This window comes from Hyperoodon ampullatus (assembly GCF_949752795.1).
Source record: "Hyperoodon ampullatus genome assembly, chromosome: 7".
NCBI classification, from domain to species: Eukaryota; Metazoa; Chordata; class Mammalia; order Artiodactyla; family Ziphiidae; genus Hyperoodon; species Hyperoodon ampullatus.
The window spans coordinates 60554192-60580918 of NC_136920.1; the positions used below are offsets into that span (position 1 = coordinate 60554192).

At 41.8% G+C, this 26727-nt stretch overlaps 1 protein-coding gene across 1 annotated transcript in view; it reads left to right on the forward strand.

Annotated features, from left to right (window-relative positions):
* The window catches only part of CLPB (ClpB family mitochondrial disaggregase), a gene marked incomplete at both ends in the record, with an annotated part of 164371 nt that extends 150148 nt beyond the window's left edge, over window positions 1-14223 (forward strand). Inside the window, one exon of the mRNA XM_079708848.1 lies at window positions 14131-14223. Coding sequence (XP_079564974.1) covers window positions 14131-14223 — 93 coding nt within the window. The remainder of the gene's footprint in view (window positions 1-14130) is intronic.
* Window positions 14224-26727: the final 12504 nt, after the last annotated feature.

The window sequence follows — 26727 nt, forward strand, 5'->3', positions numbered from 1 at the left end:
GTTATGTTTTCTTCATCTCCTTCAGCCTGTGACAGTTCCTCTGGCTTTCTTTGCCTTTTATGACCTTGACACTTTTGAAATGTCCAGATCAGTTAATTTGTAGAATGTCCCTTAATTTGGGTTTGTCTGCTGTTTTCACATGATTAGATTGAGAGTCTGCATTTTGGGCAAGACTAGCCCACAAGTGATGCTGTGCCCTTCTTAGTGCCTCATAGTGGCGGCACATGGCTGAGGTTGTGTGTGCCAGTTTCTCCACTGTAAGTTTACTAATTTCCCTTTTGAAATTAATAAGAATCTCATAGAAAGATAGGAGCTGTATAGATGTCTTATTTATCCTTAGAATTTTGCCCACTGATTTTTAGCATCCATCAATGGTTCTTATAACAAGCATTAATATTGTATTTGCCTAATGATGACTTTCTCTTTTCTTATTCCATCTATGTTTATTAATTGGTATTCTACTGTAAGGAACAGCTGTCTCTTTTCCCCCATTTATTCAGTAATTTATTTATATCAGTATAAACTAATGGATATTTGTTTTAGTCTATGGGTTATAACCTAATACTAACATAGTTTATTTTTTTTGCTCATTTGGCCTAGATTTGGCCATTGAGAGCTCTTAAATTGGCTCCCGTGTTGTTTCAACATTGCCCCATCATTTTTTTTAGTATTGCCTTACTTTCTGGTACCATAGGATGTTCCAGGCTCACTCATACTTTTCTTGTCCCAGCCCTGGCATCAGCCATTTCTCTAAGCAGCTCTTGGTTCCTTTTATTTGAGAATGGTACTTAGAAACCAAGGTGGTATATTCATTGCTACTGGAGTGTCGTTGCTTCTAGGCCTTTTCAGCACACAAAGCTAGGAAATATATGTGTGTATGTTAATACATGTATCACACACAACTGAATTTATTACTATATCTGTCCATCTGTATATTATTAAAAACCATGAGTGGGCTTCCCTGGTGGCTCAGTGGTTGAGAGTCCGCCTGCCAATGCAGGGGACACGGGTTCGTGCCCCAGTCCGGGAAGATCCCACATGCCGCGGAGCGGCTACGCCTGTGAGCCATGGCCGCTGAGCCTGCGCATCCGGAGCCTGTGCTCCGCAACGGGAGAGGCCACAACAGTGAGAGGCCCGCGTACCACAGGAAAAAAAAAAAAAAACATGAGTCCATATTGATGCCTACAGTTCTAATCCAACACCACAGGGTTTGCGATTTGCCCTTATTATTATGACTTTACTATTCTTTTTCTGCTTCTTCCTCTCCTGCTATCTCTGTTTCTTCTCCTCTCACTCTGTTTTTTGTTCAGACTTCCCTTAGAGGCTCTAATTAAGTCAGTCGGTGACCATCCTATATGGAACATTCCTATTGGATAAAGTTCTTATGCTTGGCTTTCAGTCAGCTGTGGCCAGGAGCAGCAGACATATAACTCAAAACCAGATAATTTTTGTACAAGAAAACCCAATGGCCACCTTTCTGAGAAGAGGGTAGGGGACAGGGTAGACCCTCAGATTCTGAGGAACTTAAGTATCACCTGTAGGGATTCTTAGCTAGACCTCCTAGGTGATGTTGGACCATAGCATCCTAGGCAGTACTCAGCTCACTTGCATTATTTGTTCTATGTAAGAACAAATAGAGCGTAAGATCCAAGAGGGCAGATACCGAGTTATTCCACTCACTATCCTATTCATAGAAGCTGGCACAGAGCCATCACGTGATGGCTGCTCCAGGTATTTGGATGGATGGGTGGGCCCTGCAGCAAGCATAGACCTTCATAGTGAGTCCCAGGACAGAACAGTATCATATGTTCATGGAGCACACATTTGTCATGTGTTTGTGGCCAGGCAGTAGAACCTGCTAGACCCTCAGTGAATGGGGCAAAGTAAGACCCCAGATACTTACTGAGTATCCAGAAATACATGAGGCTGGACTTGCTAATGAAAATGTAGTATCTTTATTGTTCAAAAGGAAAAATTCAAAGATGTGTAGTGATGGTTTTAGGAATTTAGAAAAAAACACATTTAAAGCATAGGAAAATAGAAAATGGATCAATTAAAGATAAAACCTGAAGTTAAGTAGGAATGCAAAAAAAAAAGCAGAAAGGATAAGAAGAAAACTATTCTTTTTGAAAACACCAATAAAATAGAAAAAATCTCCTCAGCCTGATATAGGGAAAAACACACACACACACAAAAAGACCAAGATTAGGAATGAGAAATCAGACATAACCACATATATGAAAGTATTTTAAATAATTTTAGGAGAAGTCTGTGGCCACAATTTTGAAAACAGAGCAGATAGATCATTTCTTAGCAAACACTGACCCAAGTCAGTGGTTTGATTATGCCAATTAGTTACCAAAAGAAGAGATTGGAAAGGTGATTAAAATTTTATCTTTTTAAAAGATTGTTTTCTTTAAACTTTTTAAATTGACATATACATGGAAAAGTACACAAATCACAAGTATACAATTCAATGAGTTATCCACAAAGTGAATACCACTGTAGCCATCATCCAGCCCAAAAAATAGATGAGAGTAATTTTTAATTACTATATAAACTGCTTCAGATCATGGGAAAAGATGGAAAGATGCTCAGTTGATTTTTAAAGGCCAGCGTAAGATTAATACCCAAACCCGCTAAACTGCCAAAAAGAATGCCATAGCTTAATCTCATCTACGACTATACAGGCAAAACTTCCAAATAAAACTAAGTTGAATAATGCAACATAATTACATAAGTTCTATTTCAGCAATACAAGCCTCAGTATCAGGAAATTTAGTAATATAATCCATTACATCGAGAACTTGAAGATTATTTAAATGTCTGTAGATTAATATTAATTTTCTTATTTTGGTAATAGTTCTTATGATTATTTAAGAGAATATCCTTGTTTTTAGAAAATATACATTGAAATATTTAAAGATAAAGACAGTTGGCAAATGTTTCAGGAAGCTAAATTATACATACACACATACAAAAGTATACATACCGAATGATAAAAGTAAAGTATTCACATGGAGGAAATCTGAGTGAAGGGTATACAGGAACTCTTTGTATTGTTTTTGCAACTTTTCTGTAAGTCTAAAATTATTTCAGAATAAAGTTTTTTTAAGGAAAGGAGATGAACATTTTATCAGTATATGCTGAAAAAGCATTTGATAAAATATTACAGCTTTAAGTATGATTTGATAAACTCCAAGTAAAAGAAACCATGCATCAAAAACCAATAGCAAACATTTTAAATTATAAATACTAAAGCTACTTCTGTTAAAGTCTGAAATAAGACAAGAGTCAACATTGCTTTGAAAATTCAGGTGAAAATAATTAGGCAAGAAAAGTGAGTAATTGGTATCTATTGGAAAATAATAAATGATCTTGTTTTGCTGATATGTGACTATGTTTTTAGGAGATCTAAGAGGCTATAAGTAAAACCTATTAGCATTAATAAGGAAATTTGGTAGGTGTCTGAATAAAAGATAAATGTACAAAAATCAATAGCTTTTTTCTATTCCAGCAATAATCAACTAGAAACAATAACAGAAGTATTCCATTCACAATTGAAGTAAATAGGTGTAGGTGTTTGCTCATATACATATAAAATATCTCTGGAAGAGAGAAGAATTGAGCAGAGAGGAGACTGCAATGGAAGGGTAAATTCACTGTATTCATTTTTTTTTTTTTGCGGTATGCGGGCCTCTCACTGCTGTGGCCTCTCCTGTTGCGGAGCACAGGCTCCGGACGCACAGGCTCAGCGGCCATGGCTCACGGGCCCAGCCGCTCCACGGCACGTGGGATCTTCCTGGACAGGGGCACGAACCCGTGTCCCCTGCATCGGCAGACGGACTCTCAACCACTGCACCACCAGGGAAGCCCTCATTTTTATAATTTGAAATTTTGAACCATATTAATGTGATACCTATTCAAAATTATAAAATACTAAGAATAAACAAGAAAAAAATCATATTGAAGGGCATAGAACAAGATCTGACAAATGAAAAGACATACCAGGTTCTTGGAAGGGTGACAGTATCATTAAAGTGTCAATTATTTAATTAATATACAATTCAGTGTAAGCATAGTTAGACTCGAACATCTTTAATTTAATAAAATTAAAATCATGTTATACTGAAGTGTCTAGTGGCTTCACCATATGGAGCTACTGTTTTCTGGGTTAGGGAGATAATGAGTTACTACAATTCCATCTTGACAGCACACAAACTAGAGAAGTAAATGTAGCTACTATCAATGTATACCCTAAATAAAATTATGAGAGAATAGAAAGAGAAGAATTAGTGTCTGTGACTGGAGTGTAGAGAGTGTATGTGAGTGTGAAGAAGAGGAGAAAGTGGTGGGAAATGAAGCTAGAGAGGTGAGTTTCCGGACTTCATAGTGCCTTGAATGCCATGCTGAGGGGATGAAATGGCCATATTTGTGGGTTTTGTTGTTGTTGTTTTGCGGTACACGGGCCTCTCACTGTTGTGGCCTCTCCCGTTGTGGAACACAGGCTCCGGACGCACAGGCTCAGCGGCCATGGCTCACGGGCCCAGCCGCTCCACGGCATGTGGGATCTTCCCGGACTGGGGCACGAGCCCATGTCCCCTGCATCAGCAGGCGGACTCTCAACCACTGCACCACCAAGGAAGCCCCATGAGCCTGTTTTTTTGTAAATTCGTTTGTACTGCTTTTTAGATTACACATATGAGTGATATAATATTTGTCTTTCTCTTTCTTACTTAGTATGATGATCTCTAGGTCCATCCATGTTGCTGCAAATGACATTACTTCATTCTTTTTTATGGCTGAGTAATATTCCATTGTGTATATATACCACATCTTCTTTATCCATTCATCTGTTCATGGACCCTTAGGTTTCTTCCATGTCTTGGCTATTGTAAATAATGCTGCTATGAACATTGGGGTGCGTGTGTGTCTTGGAATTAGAGCTTTCGTCTTTTTTGGATATATGCCCAGTAGTGGGATTGATGGATCATATGGTAGTTCTATTTTTAGCTTTTTAAGGAACCTCCATACTGTTCTCCATAGTGGCTGTACCAATTTACGTTTCCCCCAGTAGTGTAGGAGGGATCCCTTTTCTCCACACCCTCTCCAGCGTTTGTTATTTGTAGACTTTTTGATGTTGGCCATTGTGACTGGTGTGAGGTGATACCTTATTGTAGTTTTGATTTGCTTTTCTCTAATAATTAGTGATGTTGAGCATCTTTTCATGTGCTTGTTGGCCATCTGTATGTTTTCTTTGGAGGAATATCTATTTCAGTCTTCTGCCCATTTTTTGATTATTTTTTTGTTATTGCATTATATGAGCCATTTGTATATTTTGGAAGTTAAGCCCTTGTCGGTCACATGATTTGCAAATATTTTCTCCCAGTCCATAGGTTGTCTTTTCGTTTTGTTTATGGTTTCCTTTGCTGTGCAAAAGCTTATAAGTTTGATTAGGTCCCATTTGTTTATTTTTGCTTTTATTTCTATTGTGTTGGGAGACTGACCTAAGAAAACATTGCTATGATTTATCTCAGAGAATATTTTTCACCTTAACTGTCTCCTGAAGGTATCGTTTACTCTGGCTGTCCCTTAAGATGCTTCTTCCCCTGTAGTCCTCTTAGGTGGCAGCTGCTTTTATTGTCAGACCCAGGAAGTGAGCCCCCACTGCTTCTCTGTGATTATTGCTCATCTTTCCTCCTAGCTTTTTTAAATTCAGCAGTTTGACTATTCCAGCCCTCTGTCATTGCCCTATCTACTGATCTCTCAACAACTTCCCTCACACAAGGAAGATCTTAGGCCCCATATCACTTTCTCCCTTTCTCAACACATGCCATCATTCTTGGTGGCTTCAACTTCCCATGAATGACTTATCCAATACCCTACTTTGCTTACATTTAGTGACCTTTTTATGCCCCTGCCCACCTTAGTCACCTGTATCATGGTCACATCTAAGTTTTATCAACAATAACTGTACTTCCTCCAAAACCCCCATCCTTCTCTGGCCAGTCTAGTATACTGAGTAAATAAAAAACTTTTACAACTCAACAATAAAAAGACAATTTAAATAGGAAAAGCATCTGAGTAAACATATCTCCAAAGAAGATATACAAATGGCCAATAAGGACATCATTAGCCATCAGGGAAATGCAAACCAAAACTGCACACCCGCTAGAATGGCTATAATCAAAAAGATAGACAATAGCAAGTGTTGGTGAGGATGCTGAGAAACTGGGAATGTAAAATGATGCAACCACTTTGGAAAAGAGTCTAGCAGTCCCTTAAAAGATTAAACATAGCATTTCCATGTCCCAGCAATTCCATTTCTAAGTATACCTAAGAGACATGAAAACATACACCCACACAAAGACTTGTTGCACAAATGTTCAGAAATTAGAAACAACCCAAATGCCCATCAAACTAATGAATGAATAAAACGTGGTATATCCATACAATAGAATATTATGTATCCATAAAAAGAATGAAGTAATGACTCATGCTACAACATGGATGAACCTTGAAAACATGCTAAATGAAAGAAGCCAGTTACAAAAGAATACATATTATGATTCCGTTTATATGGAGATGTCTAGATAGACAAATCAATAGAGACAGAAAGTAGATTAGTGGTTGTCAGGGGCTGAGGGAAGAGGGGAATGGGAACAACTGATAATGGGCTTCTTTTGGTATGATGAAAATGTTATAGAATTACATAGTGGTGACGGTTGCACAACTTTGTGCAGTCACAGTTGTACACTTCAAAGGGTAAATTTTATGATGTGAGTTACTTCAATTTTTTATATCAAAAAATTATACATCAAATTTAAGAAAATTTTCTTTAAAAATAAGGGGTTTTTTTAATGTATCAAAGTTAAATATCAAGAGAATGGGAAGACAAGCCATAGACTGAGAGAAAATATTTACAAAACATAGTATCTGATGAAGGACTGGTATCCAAAATATACAAAGAACCCTTAAAACTCAACACTAACAAAATGAACAACCAGATTACAAACTGGGCAAAAGATCTGAACAGATAACTTCTCCAAAGAGGACCTACAGAGGGCAAATAAGCATATGAAAAGATGTTCAACATCATATGTCATCAGGGAAATACAAATTAACAAACGAGATACCACTACACACCTATTAGAATGGCCAAAATCTGGAACACTGACAGCAAGAAATGCTGACACAGAGCAACAGGCACTTTCATTCATTGCTGGTGGGAATGCACAAACTTTGGAAGACAATTTGACTGACGGTTTCTTAAAAAACTAAATATACTCTTACCATGCAATCCTGTAATCGTACTCATTGGCATTTGCCCAAAGAAGCTGAAAATGGATGTCCACACAAAAACCTATACACAAATGTTTGTAGCAGTTTTATTCATATTCAAGTTGCCAAAACTTGGAAACAACCAAGATATTCTTTGATTGGCAAGTGCATAAGCAAACTCTGGACATCCAGACAGTGGAATATTATTTAGCACTAAAAAGAAAGAAGCTATCAAGCTAGAAAAAGACATGGAGAAACCATAAGTGAATGAAACCAATCTGCAAAGGCTACATACTATATGATTCCATTCTGGAAAAGGCAAACTATGGAGAGAGTGAAAAACATCAGTGGTTGCTAGGAACTTGAGTGGGGGGCAGAGATGAACAGGTAGAGGACAGGGTATTTTTAGAACAGTGAAACTATTCTGTATGATAATGGTGGGTATGTGACATTATACATTTGTCAAAACCCATGGAATGGACAAGAGTGAACCCTAATGTAAACTGTGGAATTCGGTTGATAATGATGTGTCAATATTGGTTCATCAGTTGTAATAAAGCTGCCATTCCGATGCTGATGTTGATAGTGGGGAGGCTTTGGGGCAGGTGTGAAATATGGGAACTCTATACTTTCCACCCAGTTTTGCTGTGAACCTAAAGCTGCTCTAAAAAAGTCTATCAATTTTAAAAAGTAAAACTACATTTTAATAGAGCTGTATCAAAGAAGTCAAGGTTCATATTTTAACAGGTTAAAATGACAAAACTGTCTTAGGGCCTTCCTCCGCTTGATTTCTGTGGCTTCTCTGGGTATACTCAGACACAGAGTAGATGCTTACCTAGTGCTTGCTGGAAGAGCAAATTACTCAATATGCTTTCTATGGCATAATTTCATGATTTGGGATTTCATCTTTGATAGTTTCTTCCCATTACAGTAACTCCTCATCCAGCTGCCTTTTTCTGACAAATATATAAAATAATTATAATTTCCTGATGACTAAAGCATACCAGCTTAAAGTCCTCACAGTGTGGCAGTTAGCATTCCCAGAGCAATCTTAGAGTCAGGCAGAAGCAGCACTGTCTTGTATGATCTAGGTCTCAGAGGTACCACACCATTATTCCCACCATAGTCTCTCCATTAAAAGTGAGTTTCCTATGGAAAACAATATGGAGTTTCCTCAAAAAATTAAAAATAGAACTACCTTATGATCCAGCAGTTCCACTTCTGGGTATTTATCCAAAGAAAATGAAAACACTAACTCAGAAAGATATATGCATCCCCATGTTCATTGCAACATTATTTACAATAGCCAAAGTTTGGAAACAACGTAAGAGTCCATTGATGGATGAATGGGTAAAGAAAATGTGAGATATAAACACACACTGGAATATTATTCAACCATTAAAAAAATGAAATCTTGCCATTTGGGACATGGGTGGACCTTGAGGATCACACTTATATGTGGAATCTTAAAAAAAAAAAAAAAAAGCTATAGCTACAGAAAACAATGTGGTTGTTGCCAGAGGCAGGGCCGTGTGCAGAGGTGGGTGAAATGGGTTAAGGGGGTCAAAAGGTACAAAGTAAGTTTCAGGTTATAAAATTAGTAAGTCATAGGGATGTAATATGAAAAAAAATTGGAACTATGTATGGTGACAGTTAATGAGACATTGATCACTTCTGCAATACATACAATTGAATCATTATGTTGCACACCTGAAACTAATACAATGTTATATGTCAATTAAATCTCAATCCAAAAAAAAAAATCAAGACAAAAATTTTTTAAACTCCACCTTATACCTGGAAAAAAAGAAGCAAGTCTCTAAGTCTATCCCAAATGTAAGAGGAGGGGAATTAAGCTCTACCTTCTAAAACATCAAAGAATTTGTATGCATATTTTTATTTATTTATTTTTGGCTGTGTTGGGTCTTCATTTCTATGCGTGGGCTTTCTCTAGTTGCGGCGAGCGGAGGCCACTCTTCATCGCGGTGCGCAGGTCTCTCGCTGTCGCGGCCTCTCTTGTTGCGGAGCACAAGCTCCAGACGCGCAGGCTCAGTAGTTGTGGCTCACGGGCCTAGTTGCTCTGCAACATGTGGGATCTTCCCAGACCAGGGCTCGAACCCGTGTCCCCTGCATTGGCAGGCAGATTCTCAACCACTGCGTCATCAGGGAAGCCCTATATGCATATTTTTAAACTACCACACACGCCTGGACTTATATTCGGATTCCAAAAACCAAAGGTAAAGAGAAAATCTTGAAAGCAGCCAGAGAAGAAAGACATAATACAGAGGAAAAAAGCACACTTCTCACCAGAAACTCTGTAAGCTAGAAGACAGTAGAGTGACATCTTTGAAGTGCTAAAGGAAGAAACTGTCAACTCAGCATTCTAAACCCAATGAAAATCTTTCAAAAATAAAAATTAAGTACTTTTTCAGACAAATGTAAGTTGAGAGAATTCATTTTCATCAGACTTGCATTACAAGAAATATTACAGAAACTTCTTCAGGAAGATGGAATGTGATATCAGAGAGAAACTTGGATCTACATAAAGAAATGTAGATCTCCATAAATGGTTAAAATGAAGACTTTTGTAGGCAAGTCCTGGCCTTATTTGAACAATAATTCCTACTGCTTTTCACTTTTGCTTGAAAGGACCACACAGCTTTGGAGGCTCAAAGAGAAGGTTGTGCTGATGGGTTCCAAACTGGTAAAGGCATCTTTGATTGGGTAAGATCTCTTCTCTGTGACCCAGGGAAGCTTTGGCATGGCCATTATAAAACCTTCTCTAAGGACTTGAATTCCCTTTGAATGACGGCATCACTGAAATCTTACCCCTTCCAGGAATTCTCATCAAAGAATTAAAAGATTCAGTAATGGCAGACCCCTAGAAGAAGCAGAAGCAATACAGGAAAACTTCCCCCCAAATCTATGATATCTATAGAGAAAAAAGAGAAAATAATATAGCCATGAAAGAAAAAAAAGATCCTTCTTTTAAAAGTAATAACAGAGGGGCTTCCCTGGTAGAGCAGGGGTTAAGAATCCGTCTGCCAGTGCAGGGGACATGGGTTCGAGCCCTGGTCCGGGAAGATCCCACATGCTGCGGAGCAACTGAGCCTGTGTGCCACAACTGCTGAAGCCCACACGCTCTAGAGCCCTCGAGCCAAAACTACTGAGCCCACGTGCCTAGAGCCCATGCTCCACAACAAGAGAAGCCACCACAATGAGAAGCCTGTGCACCGCAACAAAGGGTAGCTCCCGCTCGCCGCAACCAGAGAAAGCCCGCACGCAGCAACGAAGACCCAACGCAGCCAAAGATAAATAAATAAAATAAAATAAATTTATATTTTAAAAAAGTAATAATAGAAGAGAATAACTTTTAGAAATTTAAGATATGGTAGTTATTTTCTTTAATCCATAAAATAATTGGAAGATAAACTTGAGAAAATCTCCCAAGAAGTAAAATGAAATGGAAAATGTGAGAGACCAGATAAAGTTAGAAAAAGCAATTAAGAATACCCAACATCCACCTAGTAGGAGTTTCTAAAAGAAAGAAGAGGTAACTCCCTGAGTGGTCCAGTGATTAGGACTCCACGCTTTCACTGCTGAGGGCCCAGGTTCAATCCCTGGTCAGGGAACTAAGATCCTGCAAGCCACGCAGCCAGAAAAAAAAAAAAAAAAAGGATTAAGTGAGGCAGAAAATATTATCAAATAATTAGTATCGAAGAAATTTTCCATCGCTAAAGGACATGAATTTTTCAGACTGAAAGGACCCACCAAATGCCCATTGGTTGAAAGCAGATTCCTACCCAGTCATATCATATTGAAATATCAAAACCCTCAGGACGTAAAGAAGATTCTAAAAGCTTCCAAAGGAAAACTAAAGTCACATACAAAGAATAAGGAGTCATAATGATATCCCTCAAAAGCAACATAGGAAGCTGAAAGAAAATGGTGAAATTATGAGAGAAAATTATTTTCATCCTAGAAATACAAACCTAGCCAAATTATTAATCAAATGTAATGGCCCAATAAATGTTCATATATGCATGGGACTCAAAAGATATTCCTATCTTGCACCCATTCTCAGGTAGCTACTTGAGGATGTGCTCCTTTAAAACAAGGAAATAAACCAAGAAAAAGAAAGTCACAGAATTCAATAAATGGGGTATCTGGCCCAATAGATACGCAAAGGCATATCCCAGGACAATAGCTCTATAGAGCAACAGCTAGTCCAGATTCATGAAGGAGGACAGAAGGTATATTAATCAGTATTTTCTGTGTAATAAAAGAAAATCTCAAAACCTCGGGAGCTTACAACAATATTTTTCATGTTCGTGGGTCTGCATACTGGCTAGAGTTCTATCAATACAGCTGCACTCAGTTGGGCTTACCTCTAGACTGAGGTTTCGGTTCAGGTCTTCTCCCCATGTTTTCTTGTTCTCCTTGAACTAACAGCTATCCAAGCCATGTCCTTTTCACGGTGGATTGCAGAGGCTCAAGAAGCAAGCCAGATTACACAAGCACATTGAAATCTCTTTTCCTCTCACGTCTGTTAAAATTCTTGAGCCAAAGCCGGTCACGGGGCCATGCTCAACATCAGTGGGACAGGAAAATATACTCCCCCTACTCCAGGGAGAGATACTGCAAAGTCACATGGCAAAAAGCAGGGGTGTATAATTCTCTTAACTGGAAAGAAATGAAGCACTGGGAACAATAATCCAATCTACCCCAGAAAGCTCCAGGAAGGATGTCTCCAGGAAAAAAAATATGGGACTGATAGAAGACTTGATATATCCGACTGTGTGGAAAAGACTATCTCCAAGAATTTTACAGTTCCTTAGGAGAGTGACAGTGATAGAGGCTTAGAAAACTAAGCAAATGAAAAATAGGTAATTATTACTTCTATGAAAATTCATACAAGGAAATTAATTTAAGGACTTCCCTGGTGGCACAGTGGTTAAGAATCCGCCTGGCAAGGCAGGGGACACGGGTGTGAGCCCTGGTCTGGAAAGATCCCACATGCCACGGAGCAACTAAGCCCATGCGCCACAACTACTGAGCCTGCACTCTAGAGCCCATGAGCCACAACTACTGAGCCCACGCACCACAACTACTGAAGCCCGCTCACCTAGAGCCCGTGTTCTGCAACAAGAGAAGCCACCACAATGAGAAGCCCGTGCACCGCAAAGAAGAATAGCCCCCACTCAACGCAACTAGAGAAAGCCCACGTGCAAAAACGAAGACCCGGGCTTCCCTGGTGGCGCAGTGGTTGAGAGTCTGCCTGCCGATGCAGGGGACACAGGTTCGTGCCCCGGTCCAGGAGGATCCCGCGTGCCACGGAGCGCCTGGGCCCGTGAGCCATGGCCGCTGAGCCTGCGCGTCCGGAGCCTGTGCTCTGCAACGGGAGAGGCCACAGCAGTGAGAGGCCTGCGTACCGCAAAAAAAAAAAAAAAAAAAAAAAGTGGGGAGAGAAGAGGACTGATGTTTTTCATTATGTCTTGTTTTTTAATTCTGTATTAATTTGATTTAAAATTTTTCTTTTTTTATTTGTTTCTTTTTGATAAAATAATTATTTAAAATACACACGTAGGGACTTCCCTGGTGGCGCAGTGGTTAAGAATCCACCTGCCAGTGCAGGGGACACGGGTTCGAGTCCTGGTCCGGGAAGATCCCACATGCTGCAGAGCAACTAAGCCCGTGCACCACAACTACTGAGCCTGCACTCTAGAGCCCGTGAGCCACGACTGCTGAGCCCACGTGCCACAACTACTGAAGCCCGCGCACCTAGAGCCCGTGCTCCACAACAAGAGAAGCCACCACAATGAGAAGCCCGCGCACCACACTGAAGAGTAGCCCCCACTCGCCGCAACTAGAGAAAGCCCACACACAGCAACAAAGACCCGACACAGACAAAAATTAATTAATTTTTTAAAATAATAATAATAAAATACACGTGTTAGTGGGTCATAGACCTAAATGTAAAATGCAAAACTATAAAACTCGTAGAAGATAACATAGGAGAAAACTGAGGTGATCTTGGGTTTGGCAATGGCTGTTTGTCTGTTTTTGGCCGTACTGCAGGGCTTGCAGGATCTTAGTTTTCTGACCAGGGATTGAACCTGGGCCCCGGCAGTGAAAGTGCCGAGTCCTAACCACTGGACCACCAGGGAACTCCCAAATAGCTGTTTAGATATAACACCAAAAGCAAGATCCATGAAAGAAAAAACAGATAAGTTGGGCTTGATTAAAATTAGAAACTTCTGTTCTGCGAAAGACACTGTTAAGAGAATGGAAGAACAAGCCACAGCCTGGGAGAAAATATTTGCAAAACACATATCTGACTAGTATTTAACATACACAAAGAACCCTTAAAACTCAACAATTAAAAAAAAACACCTCATTTTAAAATAGGCAAAAGATCTGAACAGCACCTCACCAAAGATGATACACAGATATCAAATAAGCACATGAAAAAATGTTCCACATCATATGTTACCAGAGAATTGCAAAGTAAAACGATGAAATACCACTACACACTTACTAGAATGACTAAAATCCCAAACACTGACAACACCAACTCACTAAGACATGCAGGGTACATGATACTTCCTGCTATTTAGGTTTTATCAGCATTTTGTCATAATCATAGTGGACCGATGTGTTGTCTTATGGGATGCTAAGGTGATCAAAGTCCCTGTGGACTAAATTGTGGCCCAGAGGCAAAGTTAACATGGTCCTGAAGCAAAATGGTGAGGATGTACTTCTGCCCTTGACAGGTTAAACAAAACTACTTTTGGCCTTCTTTGCTATTGAAATAAAGAAAAAACATTCGCAAGTTAATAACTATTATAGGCAGCAGAGGCTCTATTGTTTTGCTCTAGTAAAGAAACCATATCTGGAATAGCAGTACAATTGGAGTCATCACCTGTCTTAACCTTTCAATAATCCACTGACATTCTCCAAGGCTCTTCTGACTTCATCATGAGCCAGAGAGGTGAGTTAAGTGGGTAAGTAACAGGAATCACCACCTCTTAATTTTCAGGTCTTTGATGGTTACCAAGTCTTGCATTTCCCCCCAGTGATGTGTTATTATTTTTTGTTTATAATTTTGATAGGAAGGAAGCCCTAGGGCTTCCACTTTGCCCTTTCAACCATAATAGCTGTATTCCCTGTATTAGACATATTCTGCCAACTGCTTACTATCCCTAGTCTATACACTCTGGAACTAGAGAAATCATGGGGAAAGGGGTTTAAGGACTAGACTGATGTTGAAGTAGATTAGAATCAAGTCAGTTTATCACTTGACTCCACTCTGAATGGTGGACCACTGTGCCAACTACAGCCCCAATTAGCATTACAGCCAGTGTCAACAATCCCAGTATCACAGTTATTCTATTCATTTTCTAGGGTTGCCATAACAAAGTACCACAAACTGGGTGACTTAAAACAACAGAAGTTTATTCTCTTGCGGTTCTGGAGAACAGAAGTCCAAAGTCAAAGTGTTGCCACGGCTGGTTCCTTCTGAGGCTTTGAGGGGCATCTATTCCATGCCTCTCTCCTAGCTTCTGGTGGTTACCAGCAGACCTTGGCATTCCTCGGCTTGCAGTTGCATCACTCCAAACTCTGCCTCCATCCTCACATGGTGTTCTCTCTGTGTGTGTCCAAAATTCCCTCTTCTTATAAGGACATCAGTCATTGGATTAGGGCCCACACTAATTCCATATGACCTCATCTTAACTTGATTACATCTGTAAAGAACATATTTCCAAATAAGGTCACCTATTCCAAAGGTACCTGGGTGAGGACTTCAACATATCTTTTTGGGAGACATAATTCAACCCATAATTTACCCTGAGAAATGACTACAGGTCCCATCAGGGAAATCTATAGGGAATATATAGACAGATATTTATATACATCTTCCATAAGTGTACTTACTTTCACTTCATTCAAGGTACTGGAAGTCTGTGAACTAACCCGGGCCTGAAAATTGGGTGAAAGATCATAACTATCTTGTCTTAAGTTCACCCTCTGTTCACCAGTTCCAGAGGACTTTTGGTTTTACAAATTAGGATATTAGTGAACTACCCATATTCTTTAGTCCCATCTGTAGTATCTTCCTCCAGCATCACTGGCCTACAGAAACCAGTTGCTACAGCACTTTCCAAAGATGCCATCACCCTCTCACAAATGTATTTCTCAACACCTTGGTGAAGAGAATGTCATCTGGGCCCTCTCAGGGGGTGGAATTGGGTGTAGATGAATCACACTTATAAACTTAGAAGGAGAGGTTTATAAACCAACATTCTCATCTCCTTAAGTGTTTTAATTCTTTCTTTTTCATTATACCAAAGGATTCTCAATTTCATTTAACTTCATCAGTGAATCCAGGTGTCAGTGAACCAGCTGAAAAAAAAAGCAATTAAATCCATTATACACCCACCAGGATGGAAAATATTAAAAAGACTGACACTATTTGACTTTCAAGAGTATGTGGAGCAACCAGAGTTCACATACATTATTGGTGAGAGTGTAAAATGGCACAACTACTTTAGGAAAAGCTCTGGCAGTTTCTTAGAAAACTAAATACACATCTACCCTATGACCCAAGAGAAATGAAAACATATAACCACAAAAAAAGACTTGTACATAAATGTTCATAGCAGCACGATTGATAATAGTCTAAAACTAGAAATAACCCATATGTCCATCAAAAGAGAATGGCTAAGCAAATTGCGGTATTATATTAGTTTGTTATTGCTGTGTAACAAATAACCCCACAACTTAGCAGCTGAAAACAATGTTCATTTCAGCTCACAAGTTTGTATTTCAAAGTCTGGCACAGTTCTCATCTACTCAGAACATGGCTGGACTATCATCTGCTCTGGATCTCAGGGTGTCAGTTGAGCTGCATTCCTTTCTGGGGGCTCTGAGGAAGAATCCACTCTTAAGTTTATTCAGGTTCTTAGCTGACTTCAGATCCTTGTGGCTGTAGGACTAAGGTCCTGTTTTCTTACTGGCTGTCAGCTGGAAATCACTCTCAACCCCTAGAGGTCACCCACATTCTTTGCAATGTGGCCTCTCCATCTGGCAATGAAGAATCATCCTCCTGTTGAGTGTCTCTCATGCTTCACATCTCTCTGACTTCACTGTTTAAGACCTCTTGAACCAAATGTAAACGGTTCATGTCATTAGGTTAGATCCACCCAGATAACCCCCCTTTCTAAAAGTCAAATGTGCGGGACTTCCCTGGTGGCGCAGTGGTTAAGAATCCACCTGCCAAGTCAGGGGACACAGGTTCAAACCCTGGTCCGGGAAGATCCCATATGCTGTGGAGCAATGAAGCCCATGTGCAACAACTACCGAGCTGCGCTCTAGAGCCTGTGAGCCACAACTACTGAGCCCACGTGCCACAACTACTGAAGCCCGTGCACCTAGAGCCTGTGCTCCGCAACAAGAGAAGCCACCACAATGAGAAGCCCGAGCACCACGATGAAGAGTAGCCCCTGCTCACCGCAACTAGAGAAAGCCCTGCCCAGCAACAAAGACCCAGTGCAGCCAAAAAAATAACTTAATTAATTAAAAAAAATTTTTTAAGTCAAATGTGCTATATAAGTGGTCCCCAACTTTTTGACAACGAAGACTGGTTTCATGGAAGAATTTTTCCACGGACTGGGGGCAGGGAGGATGGTTTGGGGATGATTCAAGTGCATTGATTTATTATGGTTTCTGTGCAGTCAAACCTCTCTGTTAATAATAATCTGTATTTGTAGCCGCTCCCCAGCGCTAGCATCACCACCACAGCTCCACCTCAGATCATCCAGCATTAGATTCTCATAAGGAGTGCACAACCTAGATCCCTTGCATGCACAGTTCACAGTAAGGTTCGCACTCCTATGAGAATCTAATGCCACCACTGATCTGACAGAAGGCAGAGCTCAGGCAATAACGCGAGTGATGGGGAGTGACTGTAAATACAGATGAAGCTTCGCTCCCTCGCCTGCCTCTCACCTCCTGCTGTGTGGCCCAGTTGCTGACAGGCCACAGACCGGTACCAGTCCATGGCCTGGGGGTTGGGGACCCCTGTGCTATATGACATAACCTAATCATGGGAGTGCTATCCCATTGTATTCACAGAATTGGGGATTGTACAGGCCATGTGCACCAGGAAGTAGGAATCTTGGGGGACATCTTAGAATTCTGCCTACGCAGGTATATTCATTCAACGAAACACTACTCAGCAATAAAAAGTAGTGAACTATTGATACACACAACACGGATGAATCTCAAAAATACTATGCTGAGTAAAAAAGAAGGCTTACACAAAGAATACTCAGAGGAATTCAAGAACAGGCAACATTAATCTGTAGTGGAAAAGAATCAGAAGAGTGGTTGCCTCTGAGGGAGCAGGCTTGGGATTGATTGGGAAGAGGCATGAAAGAACTTTCTGGGGTGATGGTAAGGGGTAGGGTTGCACAGATATATGCATGTGTCAAACTCATTGAATGGTACACTTAGCTTTATTCATTTCACTATATGAAAATTTTACCTGAAAAATTAACAATAATTTTCTCTACTTAATGATGTGCACACTAAAGTGTTAGGGGCCAAGTGTATGGATGTCTGCAACTTACTGTGAATGCATCAAAAATACAGTCTGAAAAATCTACATGCTCTGTGATTCTATTCTGGAAAAGGCAAAAATATAGAGACAGTATTGGAAAGGGGAGAGGGATTAATAGTTGAAACACAGGGGCAGTGAAACTATTATGTATGACACTGTAATGGTGAATAAAGACATTATGTATTTGTCAAAAATTATAGAAACATATAACACAAAGAGTAAATCTTAATGTAAACTATGGACTTTAGTCAATATATCAATACTGGTTCATTAATAGTAACAGATATACCACACTAATGTAAGATATTGATAATAGGAGAAACTGGGGTGGGGGAGGGGACTATACGAGAACTTTCTCTATTATCTGCTCATTTTCTATGTTAATCCAAAACTGTCCTAAATACTAAAATCTATTAATTAAAAAAATAATCTGAAAAAAAATACAGTGAATTGACAGATAGATAGAAAAATGCATAGATGGGTGGATATGTGATCAAGTGAATATAATAAGATGTTAGACTCTAAGAAAAAATAAACTCATCTCTTTTGTACAAAAAGGTGATTAGAACTCCCAGCTCTTGGGGGCTTCCCTGGTGGCGCAGTGGTTGAGAGTCCGCCTGCCGATGCAGGGGACACGGGTTCGTGCCCTGGTCTGGGAAGATCCCACATGCCGTGGAGCGGCTGGGCCCGTGAGCCATGGCCGCTGGGCCTGTGCGTCCGGAGCCTGTGCTCCGCAACGGGAGAGGCCACAACAGTGAGAGGCCCACATAACGCAAAAAAAAAAAAAAAAAAAAAAAAAAAAAGAACTCCCAGCTCTTAAAATCGGCACATGGAATCCAGGCTTTCTGGTAAGTGCACTCATATTGGTCATTTCATCCTAATTTTAAATTATGTTCCTCCTCCTTAGTCCTGAACCCTTAGAATCCATTCCCAAATTTTTTTGATATATTTGCCAAATTTTATTGATATAAATTTGAAAAATCTTTTAATTCTTTTAGTGGGAAGGACCTCTTGTGAATTTGAGCTCCTATTTGACTCTGATGCATATTGGGGTCTGATTTTGATAATGAGTATGGAGACAATTAAGTCAGTGGGATGGGGCATGAAGAGACTTGGCTTCCTCTTGCCACATAATTCCCCATGGGAAGTCTATATATAGTCTTCAAACCAGAGGGAAGCAACCCCATTGGACAGGGAGAGGGTGCTATAGTCTCTGGCTATTTTCAGTGGTAGGTTGGGGTTGTAAGAGAGATCACCAATTGCCTGCTGTGGTAGACAGCTTCTGACATGACTCCCAGAGATCCCTGCCTCCTGATGCTTATGCCCTGTGTAATCCCCTCTCACTAAGTGTGAGCAGGAAGACATAGTAACTTGCTTCTAAGGAATAGAAATGGCAAAAGTGACAGAATGTCATTTCCAAGGATAGGTTATAAAAGGCTGACTTCATTCTTGCTGGCATTCTCTCTGGCTCTTCCTACATGCTTGCCCTGATGGAGAGGCTCATAGGCCAAGGGAATGAGGATAACCACTGGCTAACATCTGATAAGGACTGAGCCCTTCAGACTAACAGCCCTGGAGGAACTGAGTCCTGGCAACAACCATGTGAGTGAGCTTGGGGGAAATCATTCCTTAGTCAGGCCTTCATTTGAGACTGCAGAACTGGCACCTCGATTGCATCCTTGGGCGAGGCCCTTGAAGCAGAAGACTCAGGTAAGCTATGCCCAGATTTCTTACCCACAGAAACTGTGACTTTATAAGCGTGTGGGTTTCGTTTTGTTTTTTTGCGGTACACGGGCCTCTCACTGTTGTGGCCTCTCCCGTTGTGGAGCACAGGCTCCAGACACGCAGGCTCAGCGGCCATGGCTCATGGGCCTAGCCGCTCCGCGGCATGTGGGATCCTCCCGGACCGGGGCACGAACCCGTGTCCCCTGCATCGGCAGGCGGACTCTCAACCACTGCGCCACCAGGGAAGCCCAGTGTTTGTTGTTTTAAGCTAGTAAATTTGGGGTAATTTGTTATGCAGCAATGGATAACTAATACACTTGCCTAATATCCATTCTCTCCTTATTCCTCAGCAACAGAGACTATTTTATTTGGGATACTAACGTGCCCAGCTAAAATCATGCCTTTTCTAATCTTTCATTAAGTCTGATGTGACCATATGACTGAGTTCAGGCAGAAAAGAAGTAAGCAGAAGTGTTGCATGGAACTTCTGGAACGTTCCTTATAGGAAGATATCTCACTGAGAAATGTACCTTTTGTTTTCCTTCTTCCTCATTCTTGCTGCCTAGAATGTGGATGTGATGACTGGAACTCCTGCAGCCATCTTAGAACATGAAGTAATTTTGAGGTTAGAAATCATACTCTAGGAAACAGAAAGGAAGAAGGAATATGAGTTCCTGATGTGCACTCAGCAGCCATACCAACACTGGACTCCTTACCTCCAGACTTACTTTAAGTGAAGAAGAAATAATCTGTTATCTTGTTTACACTATTGTTATTTTGGATTTTCCCTTATGTGCACCCAACATAACCCTAACTCGTAGAGGACTCGGGGCTCTCTTAGCCATCCACATCCTCTCACTTATCACCAACCCATGTCCCTCTTCCAAACAATACTCAAACTCTCACACAGGAGCAACCTTTGAATTTGATTTTTACATTTTTCAATCTCTCTTTAAGCTTTCCATACCTCCTCACAATCCTTGCTTTCCTCATTCTCTTTATACTGATCTCTGACAGTCCCCCAAGTCTGTGCTCTCAATGGACACTTCATTCCAGGTGCCACTAGTAATAAACTGATGAGCTGTTTTGCACCTGAATGCCACTCCATCTCTGAATTTCCACTGACTCTAGTCCCAACAAAGCCACACAACTATTCCCAGATTCCAACTAGTACTCTGAGAGTCTGATGCCCTCAGCCAATCTAGTACCAATTTCTTTATCAATCAGTCATTAGTTACAAGCAACAGAAATTAACTTCATCTTATTTAAGCAAAAAAAAAATGTTATGTTAAACATATTACATTTATAAAACATATCTCAGGGGATTGCTGAAATGACTGGAGGACCAACTACAGAGCCACACAACTAGAAACAATGCCCTAAATTAAGCTGCATTGTTGTCTCCATGAGGACAGCCCATCACCACTGCCCCTTGCACAGCTGGCATGGTTGGCACTGAACCCTCAATGCTGCCCAAAACAAGCTATGTCAGGGCCCTGCTCCACCTATAACTAGATCTTTCTGTAAAGCCATTTCCCCTGGAGAGAATTCTTATGGTCACTCAGTGCTCACTTCCTTAGCTACAGAGTCATTAGCTTAGGCTGTGATCAAGGTATGTGCTTGGCTGAGAATAGGTCAGGTGTCTGCACTCTGGTTTTAAGGGAAGTTCAGAGAGTATCTGGCATCTATTAGGTAGGGAATTCCCCTAACTTAGGAAGTGGTTTTAGATGCCAGATGTCAAAAAAAATGCCACCTTCTTCCTACTCTCAGGCCAGGGCACCAAGAAGGACTGGGAGAATCACACTTCCCTAATTTCTCTAGATCTTCCCAAATATTCCTGTTATCACCTGTCAAACAGTCAATGTTTCCTAATCAATGCATTCACTCTAGAGTGTGGCAGAGAACTTGGCTATAACCAATCTGCAGATCACATGGCTATCCTCCTGCAGCAGCCTCAGATTGCTGGCCACGGGCAGAGGCTTCCTTACCAGAGTTACGAGTTGTCGTGCTGTTCCTCATCTGCTTGTCACCTCTTAAACCCCTTCCCAAGGTTGCCAGATGTGAATTATTTTACCACTTTTCTACTTAATCCTCTGCAGTTACAACCACAGGGCAATGGGGAAAGTTGAGGTCAAGTTCTAAGAGACAACATGCAGTAGTTTTCCCAGTTACTTCACTATCACCTAACAAGGACATCTCATTTCCAGGCTCAGAATGGAGGGATTCTCACTGCATCCCACCCTATATCAACAAGGCCAGTTCCATTTTTTAGGGTCTGCTGTTTGCATCACTGCATACCTTATACCTATTTTTTATTTGAATCTCTTTGTTTGGAAGTGACAGAAATCCAACTTGAAATAGATTAAACATAAAGAAGACTGTATTGGATAACAAAATTCAATAAAGGGCTGAACAACTAATTTGCAAAAAGAGTAAGGATGTCTCAGGAATAACTGGAACTAGGCTCTTAAATTCTAACATAAGTCTCTATATCTTTTGCCTCAACTTCTTATTTATTCTTTCTTCACTCCAACTACCTTCCTTCTCTTCATGTTGGGTAACATGGCTGCAAACATTTCCTGAGCTTTACATTTATAGTTTTCACCATTCAAAAGAGAATGACTGGTTTCTCAATTCAAATAAGGAAAAAATGATGAGAAAGGGTTTTATTGACCCATCTTCAAAAAGGTACCCACACCTGGACCAGTTATGGCTGAGGGTAGGATTATGTAAGGACAATGGTTCCGTGGGTAGCCATGTGGATGGAGGAGACAGTTCCCAAGAGAAGAGTTGTGCTGGGCTAACCACACTACAGATGTCCACTATGGTGGCCCTCAAGCAGGTCCTTTCTCATGCACAAAAGCTTGAATAAGCTTATCAATGTATGGCATGTTTGGTAGGATCAAACCCTTTTTTCCCCCTTCCCTTTTTAAAAAAAGAGCCATCTTGTCTCACCTTCTATGTACCATTCTCTTGCCCAGACAAGTAAAACATTCTAAGGAGAACCTCCCCATAAGTAAGTGCCTATGTGCCCACCAGATCGGAAGATCCTTAAAGAAAGCAACCAGGATTAATTTACCCCCATGTGTCGACTGCCCCATGATTCCATCATAGATCAGACACTCAAGAAATATTTGTAGAACTGAGTTAAGATCTCTGCTCATTCTTCAGGGATCTCTGAGAACTGAGCATTTTGGATGTTTAGGATCCCTGGAAAGGCCTAATGCTAGAAGCTAAAAATAAAAGTGGAAATTAATAGAAGACCAGGTAACCTAAGGTAGTGGTGGGAAGAAAAAAATAGTCAATAAGGGTTGTCCCCATAACAGAGAGATGAACAAGAGACTACAGGTTATGATAGACAGGTTGGGAATATACAGTTAATATATTTGCCTCCAACCTTCCCTGGACCAGAAACTATAGCAGGAGAGAAGAGCGATTGGGAAGAACATTGCTGATGGAGTTGGTAGATATATGGGGGTGAAAGGAATTTTAAGGTCCTTAAGCAGGACCAGAAATGTGCTAACTTTTCACTGATAGATAAGCTCCATCCTTTATTAGAAGGTAGACATGGATGTCTAATCAAGCTTGGCTTCTAATCATAGTTGTACAGTGATAACACTGAGCACATTGCTTCAGAGAGTGAGAAGATGCATTTCAAAGGTAAGGAGGCACCATCACTTTATGTTCTCCCCCTAGAGAGAGAAGGACTGACAGGAGTGCACTGGATTAGTAAATCAGCCTGGTGCCCACACTCTGAGCCCTGGAGATCCTTGCTCAGAGTTCTGAGGGAGGCTAAGATCTCTGGCTGCTCTAGAAGTAGCCTGGAAATTCTCCAAATGACCACAGGCAGCAAGAGTTCTCCAAGGCATGGGTCCTTTCTCCTCTGTTCTCAAGGTAATTCCACTATCCAGGCTCACAGAGTTGGGATCAGAGCAGTAGAAAAAGGACAGTCACCACTGTACCCTCTCCCCAGGTTCCTTTTTGCATGCTGCTCCCTCTCTGGAAGGAATCCCCCCCACCATGACACACTCTCGCTGTTTTTTGGTTTTGTTTTTTTTTTTTTTTTTTTTTGCGGTACGCGGGCCTCTCACTCTTGTGGCCTCTCCCGTTGCGGAGCACAGGCTCTGGACACATAGGCTCAGCGGCCATGGGTCATGGGCCCAGCCGCTCCGCGGCATGTGGGATCCTCACGGACCGGCGCACGAACCCACATCCCCTGCATCAGCAGGCGGACTCTCAACCACTGCGCCACCAGGGAAGCCCCTCACTGTTTTCACTTTTCCTCCAGGACTCCTCTCTAGGCATCAGTTTCTTCATCTGCAAAAATTAAGGGGTCAGGCTGGGTAACTCTGCAGGGCCCTGATATCTTCTGAAATCTCGAAGGTAGAAATGATGCTGTGATGCAAAGACAGGAGTCCATGTCCAGATTATATGTCCAGGTATCAGGTGCAACAGATCACAGGAGCCTGACTAGAGTGTGGTCTGGGTCTGTCAGTCACAGGCCTCAATCACTTGGTGAGAGAGAGAAGGGGTGGTGGTGGTAGCTAATTTATTTAATGTTTACTATGTGGCAAACACTGTTCAAACACTTCATATATGTATATATATTTTAATAAATTTATTTTTTTTGGCCCCGTTGGTTCTTTGTTGCTGTGCGTGGGCTTTCTCTAGTTGCGGCGAGCAGGGGCTACTCTTCGTTGCGGTGCGTGGGCTTCTTGTTGCGGTGGCTTCTCTCGTTGCAGAGCATGGGCTCTAGGCGCGCGGGCTTCAGTAGTTGCGGCACGCGGGCTCGGTAATTGTGGTTTGCGGGCTGTAGAGCACAGGCTCAGTAGTTGTGGCGCACGGGCTTAGTTGCTCCACGGCATGTGAGATCTTCCTGGACCAGGGCTTGAATCCTTGTCCCCTGCATTGGCAGGCGGATTCTTAACCACTGTGCCACCAGGGGAAGTCCTACTTCATATATTTTAATTCACCTAATCATTAAAATAAACCAGGTTACAGGTGAAAAAGGTGAGTCACAGAGAGGTTGAATAACTTACCCTAAGTCATCCAACTTGGAAGTGGCAGTGTCAGAGCCAGAACCTAGCAGTCAGGCTCCAGAATCTGTCATCAGTTATGGAAGTGAGGACATGCTTAGCAAGGAGTCTTCACAGAAGGATTGCTGTGACAGTGTTTCATGTCAGAGCATTTTTAGTTCCCCAGGAGTGCATGCATTTGGGAGGGGGTCTCAGTCAGGATGAGCTCCCACATCAGATCACAGCCTCTCTGGTATGAGGCCCTTGCAAAGCGCAGCCCACTCTGCCTATCTCCTTCTTTTTTTTTTTTTTTTTTTTTTGCGGTACGCAGGCCTCTCACTGTTGTGGCCTCTCCTGTTGTGGAGCACACGCTCTGGACGCGCAGGCTCAGCGGCCATGGTTCACAGGCCCAGCTGCTCCACGGCATGTGGGATCTTCCCGGACCGGGGCACGAACCCGCGTCCCCTGCATCGGCAGGCGGACTCCCAACCACTGCGCCACCAAGGAAGCCCTCTCCTTCTTTTATGGTGAGTTCTCAGGAAGCCCTCTTGGGTGTCCACATATCACACACACACACACACACAGATGCGCGCAGCCTGGCCTCCAAAGTCCCCCCACCTCCACCATCTGAAACACCTGAACCCAACAGTGGACAGGGTTCAAAGCATTTTCTTGGGTTCATCTCAGTTTCAGTGCCAATCAGCAGATACAAATGGCTCCTTGCAGAGAGAGGAGGCTCGAACTTCACAGTCCTGAGTCAGGGGAAGGGCAGCTCCTGTCCAGCTGACCCTGAAACATGCATGTTACCGTAAAACTTCCAATCACAACCATTTGTTTGATTATCTGTAAAGGTGTCAAGCATTTACAGGTTATATTGCTCAGAGCTCTTGGTTTTAAGTGTCAGAAGCCCAACTTAAAGCAGTTTAGACAGAACGAGGAACTTAATGGCTCAATGACCAAACTGTAGAAATGACAGGGATGGCTCATGGAAACAGAGACAGGTGGAACCAGGGCCTCATATCTCTGCTGGTCCCTGCATGAAAGCTTCAGTTGCTCCTTTGCTTCAGCTTTGTCCCTGTGGAAGGGATATGGCCCCTTGAAAATTCCTCAGATGAGGAAGACTTTCCCCCAGGCAGAAGGTTGGCCCAGATGGAGGAAGTTTCCTGTCCTTGGGGACCGAGGGAATGAAGAAGGGAGAATGATCCCTTTTCAGAGAGTGGGGAGTGGGAGGCTGGGGATGGGGATTCCTTCCCTAGAAACAAGGGCAGGATTCCCCAACACAAAGAGTTCAGCCTAGCCTTCACTAATTCATTCAACAAAGAGATATGGGAAGGCCTATGATGTGCAGTGATGCCATAGACATCGTGGGTGGGCTGCAGAGAAAGTGATCAACGTGAGGACACAGCTCTGCCCTGAGACCTTGCACTTTATTGCAAATACTTCAACAAGGTGAGTAACCCAAAGAGAGGGAGGTACTGTGGGACACCCAACCTAGTCTAGGGGTATCAGGGAAGGCTTTCAGGAAGCAGTGACTTCCAAGTTGATACCCGGTGGACAAACAAGCGTCAACCAGGTTTTGGCTTGTTTTTTGGCGGGGGATGGGGGGAGTGTGGTGGGATGAAGACTGGAATGAACATTCCAGCCAGAGAGAACAGCTCTGAACTAAAAGATCAATGTGTGAGGGCTACAAAGAAAACCACGGTGAGGAGGAAGCAGACTGGAGCACTGGCATGGAGGACATTGTGGGCCAGAATGGATTTGATCCTGAGGGCAATGGAGAGCCATGGGAGGTCTAAGGAAGAGAGCAGTGGCACTGTCTGATTTCCCAGTTGTGAGATCACTTGGGTCCCTGGGTCAAGGTGGAGAGGTGCACCTCCCACACCAGTGGAGAGAACATTTTGAATCAGTTTTGCTCTCAGTTTTAGAAGCTTAGACCTAAAAATAATTAGAGAAAATACCTCAGAGAAACACCCTGAAAAGGAGTGGTTACAGAAAGGGGGATAGGTGTCCTTGTGTTAAGCAAAGAATGAGTGGCCAGGGAAGTGGATCACCTGAGGGTGGGCATACTCCCCACTGTGCTGGTAA